Source organism: Microcebus murinus, chromosome 11 (genome assembly GCF_040939455.1).
Source record: "Microcebus murinus isolate Inina chromosome 11, M.murinus_Inina_mat1.0, whole genome shotgun sequence".
In the NCBI taxonomy this organism is placed as follows: Eukaryota; Metazoa; Chordata; class Mammalia; order Primates; family Cheirogaleidae; genus Microcebus; species Microcebus murinus.
Window position 1 is genome coordinate 29,592,263 of NC_134114.1, and position 12,232 is coordinate 29,604,494.

Here is a 12,232-nt window from a genome sequence, read left to right on the forward strand (position 1 = left end):
AAGTAGGGTCGACAAATTTCATAAGTAGATTATAAAATCGACTGAGTTGAAAGCTAAATTCAATAGAATGTACACAAGGTCAACAGTTAACCATAAATGAAATAACTATACTTTTTAAAAAATGAGTAAATATAAATACTAGTAAGTAATTATACAGAATTTAGGACTTGACTGCATATGAATGCTTAAATATTTAACCTCATTAGTTTCAAAACATTGAGATAATATAAAAAAAATCTTCTAAAGTCTTCTAAAGTCACAAATCTATTTCCCAAGATAAGAAGATACAAATTAAACTTTATTCAATAAGAAGTTACCTTGTGCCACTTTTCCAATTGTTTTGCTACATAACCCCTTTCATTCAGATAGGAAAACCCTTTTGGAATGGAGAGGAATCTGTAAATTAAAACAAGCAATAGTTTAAATTGAGTCCAACTTAAAGTTTTTAAGGGGCTAAAATACCTCAAATTTTAAAAAATGTTTAAGGAGCTAAAAGACTTTAGGAATAGCTCTTCCCTAAAATGAAAAGGTCTACTATAATTTATTATAATTTCAATTACACATACATTTTCACAAGTTTTGCAAAAACACATGAATCCAATTATAATAAAGAAAATATCATGAAAAGTATTAGGAGACAAAGAAATGTGAAAAAAAAATTAAGGAAAACAGGGAAAAGACAGAGTTTCAGTATTAAAGGATGTCCAAATTCCAAAACAGACCTATTTCAGAAGTTAAAAGGTAAACTCTTCACAGTACTTCCTATTCAGATTTGAATCCAGCTTTAATATACACTGCCAGAGAGAACAACAGAAAATTTAACTATAAGAGAAATCTGGCTGGGCACAGTGGCTCATGCATATAATCCTAGCACTTTGTGAGGCCAAGGCAGAAGGATCTTTGAGCCCAGCGTGAGCAAGAGCCAGTCTCCATCTTTACAAAAAAAATAGAAAACTAGCCAGTGTGGTGGCGCACGGTGCCTGAAGTCCAAGCTACTCAGGAGGCTAACGCAGGAGGATTGCTTGAGCCCAGGAGTTTGAGGTTGCAGTGAGCTATGATGATGCCACTGTACTTTAGGTCAGGCAACAGAGTGAGACCCTGTCTCCAAAAAAGAAAAAAATAAAAGAAAAAGAAAAATTTACTTAAAATTTACCTCAGGAGGAGAAGTAAACCCTTGTCTCCAAGGTGGGATAAAGCTGGCTTCATCTGAATAAGAGCATGAAGATTAGCCTAAAAGAGATGATTATTAGGCAAATTAATTTCACAAAGATAGCAAATTTACTATTTCTACAATGCCTATATTATATACATTATACTTTCACATAATTGTCAATTAAAATTAAATATTTCAATAAAAATTTATGTCTAAGTATTCCATTATAAAAAAATGAACCTTCACCTTGTCTTCACATGCTTCATCGAGGATATCAAGAGCTTCAGAAGAAATTGTTTTGTTTTTATCATGTAGCTGGGTCACTAGTAACTCAATTCCCCAATTATTGAAGAATTCAACATTAGCTCTCAATAATACCCTTAAATGTTTTGTTGCATACAGCCTGCAGGCCTATAAAGATAGATGAATACATTTTAAAAGACAACTTCATCATAAACAGCCAATTTGATTTTATTTGGGGACAGTTCTGCTACTTGAAAAGGGCAGAAAGACTAAAATTAATGATCTAGCCCTTAATATAACTAATTCTTTCGTGCTCACAAAATAAAATACTTCCCTTTCCATCAAGCAACTTCTTCCCCTTGATATAAAAATATGGGTACTATATGGAGTTTCTTGGAGGAACTAAAATCTTAAAGTAAACTCAATTTCTATCTCATATCTTAGAATTTATAATTCATTTTACTAAGCCTAAAATTTATAAAGTATTCAAATAATTGGTTATAAAAATACAGTTTTATTGCCTATGTTATACTCACATCAGTAGCTGCAGTTAGGATTTTGGAAAGTATGACTCTAGCCAATCCATCTCTGCTATAGTCCAAGCTAGAAACAGTCAGCTTTAGCAAGTGATCTTGGTTTTTCAAAGAGCAAAGATTAAGGAGACTTAAGAAAAAAAAGGATGAAAATAATAAAGGTTACTAGAAATTACTTTATTAATTTAATGAATTTTTTTTTCCAGCTTTACTGAGGTATAATTGATAAAAACCTTATATATTCAAGGTGTACAATATGATTTGTGATTTGATATACATTATGAAATGATTACTACAAATTAACTAACATATCAATCACCACACACAGCTACCATTTTGTATGTTAGGGGTAGAGCATAAAGACAGTTCAACAAACATTTTTAAAATTCCTAATACAAACAAACATTTCTGAAAGAAAGTAGTTAAAAACTATCACATAAAAAAGAGTGTCAAAGCATTCAGACAACTCTAATTTGATCCTTTTTAAATAAAACTTACCAAACACATGTATATAGACTAAAAAGCACACCATCTCTGACCACATTAAAAATAAGGTTTATGTATATATTGCAACAGAATCTAGGAATTCTCACCATTGAAATACACTGCATTTTTCTAGCATTTTGACTCCATGAGGGTGGCAAGAAAGTGTTCCAATAAAGAGAAAGTAGTGTTGACTAAGGGTAGTCAATAAACCATTATTTTGAAGACTTCTTTCGGGTTTCATTCCAGATGAGGCATTGAGCCACTGAACAATATCCTTTACTAGATCTTCTAGGTATCCTTGCCCATCCTAAAAGAAAATACATTGTGATATTGTGAGAAAAACATCAATGCCTATAATTGAAAAAATGACCTTTAATCAAGTATAAAAAATTTAATAATAATGATAAATTTACCAATAATAGATAGCAATCATGGAGTACCTATTATTTTTAATCATATTTAACATAATCCTACATGGAGATGGTATTATTTTCCATTTTACATAAGAGTAGACTAGGTCTTCTAGATGGTGGATAACTTGCCTAACGTCTTAGAATTAGTGACGAGGTTGGAATTCAAATCTAGGTCTGGGCTTATTTCCTATGTTTCTAAATATAATTTATGCATACTCAGAAATAAAAGCAAAACAGAAGGTGGGAACAGAGGATAGAGAAGAGGTGAAAATCCAATAAAAAGCATTTGCTATGGAGAATACTCAAGAGTGCTTACCTCTTCTGACTCAAGAAGAAATTCTGTAAATTGGCAACCCACAACTGTGAGCTGTTTGGATTTAGCAAAATCTAGATCTAAGTTGGCATATAATTTACTGCTAGGCTTGTAAAAATAAAGTAGTCTTCGTACAAACCTATGATCAAAACAAAATTAGCAACAAAGACAATAAACAATTATTTTAGAGTTTTAACTATTGTTTATGATATAACATGGCTTTGAACGTGTTTGGGGTCTGAACCATTAGGTTAAATGGCAAGAAATTAAATAAGCACATTTGGTACATTTCACAACACAAACAAAACCTTCATTGTAAAGAATATTTTTGTGGAATGAGAATTTTATGATATGATGCTTAAAAGAAATAGAAGACAGATAGCATGAAAAATACAGATTTAATATAGGTAGAATATAAAATTGGCTAAACATTAGGAAGCCCCCTGGACATAAATCTTCTATTGTATTCTATGAAAAACTTTGTGCCACAGCTCTATAAAATAATCTTATACTAGATAATTTTAAGTTACCACACTCTAACTTTGTTGGTTTTTCACAATTTGGCAAAAGGCCAAACATAAAAGTTGCAATTTAGACAACTAAATTTATATTATAATTTATGGTATTTTGATGTTACAACTTTCAACATTATGTTGTAAGCTTCTATTTAATTTAGTTCAATTCGATTTCATGCAATACAAATCAATCTAATACAGGTGCCAGGTCCAGGAATTGGGAAAACAAAGTTGAATAAGACATTATTTCTGTTCTTAAGGAGTATAAAAAGTTAATATTATTTTTATTCCAGCGTAATTTATATGTTCTGTATACTTCTCAAAACTTAATACAGATATTGTTACATATCATGAACAGATGAATGCAATCAAGTAATGTTAATGATACAAACTTCTCAAACACAAAGTAAGGCTCTCCTATCCAAGGAAATCACTAGTGACAGTTGGTTAGTCTAAACTCAGAAGGAGTAAAAATGCATGGATAAACCGGAGAAAAGGATAGTATTTTAAAGTGTTCTACATGCTACAAACATTTGCATGTGTTAGAGAAGGTGTGGTTAAGGGGAGTTTAAAGAAGAGAGAGAGTGGATAAGTCTCCAAAGTCTTAGGTAGACACTGTATGTTAAAAATATATGGTCTTATTATGTCATTCTTGTATGTTAGGGCTAAGATCAGTACACACTTTATATTATACCAATTAGAGAAAATTTTATCTCAACTACTCCATCTGTTCTAAAACTAAAAGCAGAATGTAAATAATTAGCAAAAGAATTAGCTGATGTGTTTTGGTTATAAGACTGCATATAGGCCAGGCATGGTGGCTCACGCCTGTAATCCTAGCACTCTGAGGCGCCGAGGCGGGAGGATCGCTCAAGGTCAGGAGTACAAAAGCAGCCTGAGCAAGAGCAAGACCCCGTCTCTACTAAAAAAGAAAAATAGAAAGAAATTAATTGGCCAACTAAAAATATATGGAAAAAATTAGCTGGGCATGGTGGTGCATGCCTGTAGTCCCATCTACTTGGGAGGCTGAGGCAGAAGGATTGCTTGAGCCCAGGAGTTTGAGGTTGCTGTGAGCTAGGCTGATGACTCTGCCTCAAAAAATAAAAAAACCACTACATATAAAAATATATGTATGTACCTATTGAAGACTAATTATTAAAATGTGTGTACATATCTTTAAAATACTAATTATTACTTTTAGCAGGCATTAAGCATAACATACTCTAAATCAAATTTCTTTATATTTAAATGCAAATAATTCTTATATACATACCTGTGCAACTGTTCATCTTTATAGTTTCTTAGATTTACATTTGGCCACTAGAAAAACATAACAACATATGTATTTATCAATTCCTAAACATTTAATTATTATTAATTAAATGTTATTTAATTAATTATACATTGAATAAATGTTATATTGTTTAATTATTAATTATAACTTATAATTAAAGTAAGTTATAATTAATAATAAAATGAAGACAATCAAGCCATTACCATGAAGTATCTTGTCATACCTTAAGAATGGTCCCTATAAGATTCCAATTCCAGTCAAGATTCTCTTTATGTTGAAGGACTTGGCTATCTCTAAGGTTCATTAAAAGAGCTTCCTCTGTATCCTAAAATCATCAGAAAGTAATAGGAAAATTAAGGTAAACTGTCCTCACATCAGAAAACTAAGTTCAAATTTTAAAAACTAAAACAAAGATTTTTCATTTAAGGATAGATCAAGGCTTAAAGTTATAAAAACCCAGCTGTAAATTGCCCAGTCATTATAAATCTCAAAAGCCATTTGAAAATCCATATGCATGAATAAAACTGCAAACTCAAACAAGTATATACATACTATTAATAAAATCAAGTGGTTAAGAATTCAGAAAGTACATTTAAGTTAAAAATCCTGATTTCTTTTGGGTAGATGCCCAGTAATAGGATTGCTGGATCAACTGGTAGTTCTACTTGCATCTCTTTGCGTTATCTCCATATTGCTTTCCACAGAGGTTGCACTAGTTTGCAGTCCCACTATCCCTACGCAACCATGCCAACACCAAAAGAAAAAAAGACATTCTATAAAAAAGACGTCTGCACTAGAATGTTTATAGCAGCACAATTCACAATCACAAAGATGTGGAAACAACCCAAGTGCCCATCAATACATGAGCGGATTAATAAAATGTGGTATACGTATACCATGGAGTTCTACTCAGCCACAAAAAATAATGATAATATAGGACCTCTTGTATTATCCTAGACAGAGCTAGAGCCCATTCTAAGTATCCCAAGAGTGGAAAAACAAGCACCACATATACTCACCATCAAATTGGTTTTAACTGATCAACACTTAAGTGCACATACAGTAATAACATTCATCTGGTGTTGGGCAGATGGGAAGGGGACGGAAGGGATGGGTATACACACACCTAATGGGTGTAGTGCGCACCTTCTGGGGGATGGACATGTTTGAAACTGACTCGCGTGGGGCAAGGGCCATATATGTAACCTAAATAAACATTTGTATCGCCAGCATATGCTGAAATAAAAAAAAAAATCATGATTTCATGTCAGTACCTTAAGAACAAATATATCTTTCTGAACTCGGAGATACTGATCCCGTTTCTGGTGTGTTGCCATTGCTTTCTGAATAATGTGATCTAAATGAAGGCTATATGGCTTAGGTCCTCGTTTCTTCATTTCATGAAAGCGTTTTAAACAGTTCAAGGCTGCACTGGCTCGCCTAATGAGAAAAAAATTTTGATGAATACAGTAGCAAGACTAGCATAATTTTTAAAAAATTACTTTGGTAAATCATTAAAGCTTATATAAATTCAAGGCTAGATTTTCTTACTATTAATAAAAAAGTTGGAGACTCAGACTTTTGGGGGGAGGGGGGGAAATGGGCATTTATTGAAACCTTAAAATCTGTACCCCCATAATATGCCAAAATAAAAAAAAATTAAAAAAAAATTAAAAAAAAATAAATAAAAAAGTGAATTTAGTCCATTTTGGAAACAAAGACAAAAAATCAAGAACACTGATTTATAAAAAGAAATTATTTAGACTCAACATGTACTTAACTATTAACTAATCTTTTCTTCTATGGTGGTGGGCATTTTTTGTATATTGGTTTTAAGAACTCTTTCTAAAGGTCAAAAACCTAGTTTTCTACATTTTCTTTAAAAAGTTTTAAAGCTTTGCTTTTCACACATAAGTCCTTAATGTACTTGAACCTTTTTTTTTTTTTTTTTTTTTTTAAGAGACAAGGCCTCAATCTGTCACCCAGGCTGGTCTTGAACTCCTGGCTTCAAGCAGTCCTCTTGCTTCAACCTTTCTAGCAGCAAATGCATGCCACCATGCCTGGCTTTATTTTTATTTATGACATGAGGCTGGAATAATTTCACTGTCCTCCCCTATGGATAATCAATGATCCCAGTATTAATTGAACAGTCTCTATTTTCAGCATTGATTGATAACTACAAATGGTATCTTCATAAAAGTTATTTTTAATTTCTTTTTTGTGATATGTAAAGTACAGTTTTCAAGAATTTGGTAGCAATCAAATCTCAACTTCAGAACTCTAGTAAACAGAATTTAAAAATCTTGGGCTGAGCTGATTGGCAAGTATTTACTCTATCAGTAAAGGAAGCTTACAGGCCTGGTTGTAGTGGCTCTCGTCTATAATCCTACACTTTAGTAAGCCAAGGTGGGAGGATCGCTTGAGGTCAGTAGTTCGAGACCAACCTGAGCAACATAGCGAGACACCTCCTCACCTCTACAAAAAATAGAAAAAATTAGCTGGGTGTAGTGGTCTGTGCCTATAGTCACAACTGCTCAGAAGGCTGAGGCAGGATCTCCTGAGCCCAACAGTCTGAAGTTGCAGTGAGCTATGATGAGAACACTGCACTCTAGCTCAAGCAACAGAGTGAGATCTGGTGCCCCTCCCCCCAAAAAAGGAGAGAGATCTTACTTACGGAGCTAAAGAAGAAAACTATTCTAAGATTATTATTGCTAACATTTTGGAGGTAAATTTGAATTCCTGATGAGCCCTGAAATTCATGGCCATAATCTGACTCAGAGTTTAGGGTTCTGGAGAGTAAATTTTTCCATCATGAAACTATAATGTAAAAGCTGAAAAGCTACCATTACTGATGAAAGCCTAGAGTTAGAACTAAGACAGTCCTGAATGCTCTCAGTTTATAACATAACTTCAGTCTGTTAAACAGTAGTATTTTCATTGACAGAATTAAAATTAATGGATTACATGTATTTTTGTATTAATAAAGCTAATTAAACTTTTCAAAAATATATTATAGCTGTTAACAAAAATCCATAGTTCTGAATAAAGAACTGCATTTCACTGACATCAAGCAAAAAATAAAATGGTACATACACATAAATTTTTCTGATCATAATAGCAAATAAAAAAGACCAAAAAAAGAGATATCCTTGGCATAGATATAATCACCAAATCAAAAATAATCCTATTTACCCTTCCAAATTGAACTTCTCCATTCTTACCTTTCATATATTATATTTTATTCTTAGTACTGGAATTTCAGCGGAGTTACAGTTGTATTAGTATACTTTTGTTTGTAAATTCTGTTTGTAATACCTCCTTCAATATTAAGAGTTCAGCTTACTGCTATAATAGGCCTATAGTACAGGTTACTAAATTCCAAAATTTTTAAATAAAAAAGAAATACATATAAAAGAATACATTGTTAGTTTTTGTGCTTTGCTAATTTGAAATAATTCATAGACATAAAAATGAGCATGAATTGTTACTCACAACATAAAATAGTCCAAAACACTCTCAACTAATGTTTTTAGTAGTAATGTGGCAGGAAGTCCACATCTTTGTCTACACATATGCTAGAGAAATGTGATTTTACTACACTATTAATACTTTATGGCCTAAAATACAAATTATTAAATACAAATGAGAACTATTAATTTTTCCTCTTATCTGTAAGACTTCCTTAAAACAATGTCCAAACATAACCTATCTGTACTACTTTTTTAAAAAGAAGGGAAGGTAATCTAAGTGGATATTAAATATACCAAGCATAAAAGCTTTCCTAAAGCTCTGATACTTACAGTCTCTTTTCTTTGGGGATATCAAAGGATGCAGCCATATTCATTAGGGTTGGCAAACAGTGCAAATGATGGCTATGTGAATGAGGAAGAATTGTGTTTGCCTAAAATGAGACATAACATTTTATATGAGCTTTCAGAAATAGAAATATTTTGTTATGTAGACTATCTGCAGATATAATGCTGTATCAAGACCATTAAAAATTCCGAGGTTTTACTCATAAAATTAACTTACTTTTCCCAATACATACTTATCTATAATTTTAATAATACTTTGAACACGGATGAAATATAAAGGTATACACATTATATTAAAATCACTAATTTTCGGCCCTTTTGTTACGACCAAGGGGTCCATTCGCCACTCTGTGGTGAATGTATCTATCTTGCTCTTCCTCTGTAAATCTATATCTATCTTGTCTTTCTTCAATAAACTTCATTTCACATTTGCCTTGCAAAAAAAAAATCACTAATTTTCATAGATCCTTTTTTATAATATTAAATTAATATTTTTAGTGGTACCCAATTAAACTTAATTCTTTAATGGCCAGAAAGGCCATTATGTCAAATATTGCAAAACTGAATCTAAGTTATGATTATAATAACTTAAAGTGCTAGATGCAATATCAAAACTTGAGTTGACTTCTTAAATTTTAAAAACAACTTTTTCAAAATAGGTTTATCTGATATATCACAATCTTTAAAATAAGAAACTTATTAACTTCTGCTTTCCAAACAAAATCTCACCACCTAACCAGCTTTCTACCAACAAAGATAAGCAAATCAATTAAACATGAAAAATAGGCAATATAAGAATAATAAGCAATGGACTAACACCGTTATACTCAAAACAAGCAGCTTCTATATTTCAAGAGAATCACAGAATTCTGGTGTATGGGAGAAGGGAAAGAGATTAAATTTATAAGAGATTCTTTTATATCAAAGCAAATAATTCTGGATATTGGTATCTTTATAGGAAATAATATCTTAGGAATTAAAATACAAATAATCAAACCTGAGAGCCTGTGACACTATTTAATTCTTTCACGGACAGGCCAAAAAAAGAACAGACCTAGTGGCTAAATAATTCATTGATTAAAAAAGCAGTTAACATTAAATTCTGTTTAATTCTATTTACCTCACTCACATAGTCCAGCTGCTAAGTACCAGATAAAAGGTGAAGAGGTAAGGAGAGGATGAGGAAACAAAAACAAAAACAAAAAATATCTGCCAATAATATCAAGCCATAACATAATATAAAAAGATTTGCCATATTCTCAAGTCTTTCTTAATGAGTTGTAAATGGTTTTCCACATAGTATTTTACTAACTAGCAGATGACCTAGAAATATAAATTTTTATACTGCAAACTATCAGAGGTCCCCCCTTGCTTTATTTGCTAAGAGGAGCGAATAATCAGGTCACCTTCCTAGCTCCTAGCTTCCAGAAGCTACTGATGTCATAAATCATGGCACAAAAAGAAAAAATAAGATTCTCATCCTTTAAACCTCAAACTGTAAGTTTATAGAGAGGGCTATGATGTTCAAACTAGACAACTGTATTTAGACAAAGCTTTCTAAAATTAGGCACTAACTACCATGTATCAATTCCATCACTAGCAGAAGGAAGTAGTTGCTATAATTTTGTAATTTGTTTTTTGGGTTAAGAAGTCTTTCTGAGATCAATTAAGATTTATAGGACTAAAATACCAACATCAAAAGTGAGCATAAGGGCCGGGCGCTGTGGCTCACGCCTGTAATCCTAGCTCTTGGGAGGCCGAGGCGGGCGGATTGCTCAAGGTCAGGAGTTCAAAACCAGCCTGAGCAAGAGCGAGACCCCATCTCTACTATAAATAGAAAGAAATTAATTGGCCAACTGATATATATATAGAAAAAATTAGCCGGGCATGGTGGCGCATGCCTGTAGTCCCAGCTACTCGGGAGGCTGAGGCAGGAGGATTGCTTGAGCCCAGGAGTCTGAGGTTGCTGTGAGCTAGGCTGACGCCACGGCACTCACTCTAGCCTGGACAACAAAGTGAGACTCTGTCTCAAAAAAAAAAAAAAAAAAAAGTGAGCATAAAAATCAACATTGAGGACTTTGTATGTTTTGTATTTATTTCATTTATAAAACCAGTCTATGTATCAGGATACAGGTACCTAAGGCTTTTTGTAATGCAAAGATAAACATTCATAAAAAATGCAAATATATGTTTTGAGATAATACAAAGCAATGCTATTAAAACAACATGTTTTCTAAATTCAGACATTAAAGGTATGAAACATATAATCAGAAGTTGCTAAACTTACCATATGTAAAAGCTCTCCTAAAAGGATAGTAGCTCTAACTGAGATATGGTCATCACTGTTTGTTATCACTTCAACTAAACCCTTTGAAAATAAAAAGAAAATATTGCTGCAAAATAATGTAGATGTACATATTTACACATCAGATATGTTTTTTACTCTGAAAGAATTTTGTTATAGAGAACAGAATAAAGTAAGTTTTAGAAGTCTTACCTCTAAAAGTCCATTACGAATAAATGCAGAGAGTATCAATGCCAAATAATTATCCATAAGGTCTGGCCTGGAAATAGACACAGCACAGAAATAATTTAAGTAATGCTTCATATATTACACAAGTGAACATAAAAAACAGTCATTGTAATAAACTGGAACCATTTTTAAATGTAAATTCTACCTGGATCTGGCACGATGAGGAAGGATAGTTTTTGCCTCAGCTGCTACAAAGCCATCTGAAAGTCTCCAACTGTCTTGGAATCTCCCTGGATCTAAAACAGTTAAAATTACGTAGTTAAAAGATGCTTAGATAACACTGCAACACTTCAAATAATTGTGGTACCATCAGCCAGCCAGGCTATAAAGAACTTCAAAAAGTGTTGGCTAAAAAACCATACCCTCAAAAAGATACACATAAAACCTATTTACATAGCCAGGTGTGGTGGTGCATGCCTATAGTGCCAGCTGCATCAGAGGCTGAGGTGGGAGGATTGTTTAAGCCCAGGAGTTTGAGGCTGCAGTGAGCTACGATGATGCCATTACACTCCAGCCTGGGTAACAGAGCAAGATCCTTTCTATATATGTTAAACAAATAACAAAAAACCTATTTATGTAAATGTTCACAGATCTAACTTCCTTCATTTGGGGAATAGGAGTCATTTGGTTAAAAAAAGATCACAATTAGATAATCTAATTTGAGAATTACCCTAGTGTCTTATTGTCTCCTCCCTTCCTTTGTTAGCCCATCACCCTATTAATTTCCTTGCTTCTTTTGGAAGAGAGTGATAAAGAAATTAAAATTTCTTAGTCTTAGGAATTTATTTGAAGTTTTAATTTTATATTAATTTCATGCCACAATGATGCAATAAGAAAATAAAACGATGTTCAATACTGAGTTTAGTATTTCCCCTTTTAGTAATTTTGTCTCCATTAAATAAGTCACTTTAAAAATCACAATATACGAATAAAA

General features: G+C 32.6%; 1 protein-coding gene across 4 annotated transcripts in view; it reads right to left on the minus strand.

Annotated features, from left to right (window-relative positions):
- Positions 1 to 12,232, minus strand: part of RICTOR (RPTOR independent companion of MTOR complex 2) — a 125,677-nt gene that overhangs the window by 37,434 nt on the left and 76,011 nt on the right. For all 4 annotated transcript variants that reach the window (XM_012736481.2, XM_012736479.2, XM_012736480.2 and 1 more), the window contains 13 exons: positions 11,444 to 11,534; positions 11,263 to 11,329; positions 11,053 to 11,133; positions 8,751 to 8,851; positions 6,225 to 6,390; positions 5,174 to 5,275; positions 4,930 to 4,976; positions 3,145 to 3,280; positions 2,523 to 2,722; positions 1,933 to 2,059; positions 1,400 to 1,564; positions 1,154 to 1,230; positions 318 to 396 (listed from right to left, as the gene is read on the minus strand). In XM_012736481.2, coding sequence (XP_012591935.1) covers positions 318 to 396; positions 1,154 to 1,230; positions 1,400 to 1,564; positions 1,933 to 2,059; positions 2,523 to 2,722; positions 3,145 to 3,280; positions 4,930 to 4,976; positions 5,174 to 5,275; positions 6,225 to 6,390; positions 8,751 to 8,851; positions 11,053 to 11,133; positions 11,263 to 11,329; positions 11,444 to 11,534 — 1,439 coding nt within the window. The remainder of the gene's footprint in view (positions 1 to 317; positions 397 to 1,153; positions 1,231 to 1,399; positions 1,565 to 1,932; positions 2,060 to 2,522; positions 2,723 to 3,144; positions 3,281 to 4,929; positions 4,977 to 5,173; positions 5,276 to 6,224; positions 6,391 to 8,750; positions 8,852 to 11,052; positions 11,134 to 11,262; positions 11,330 to 11,443; positions 11,535 to 12,232) is intronic.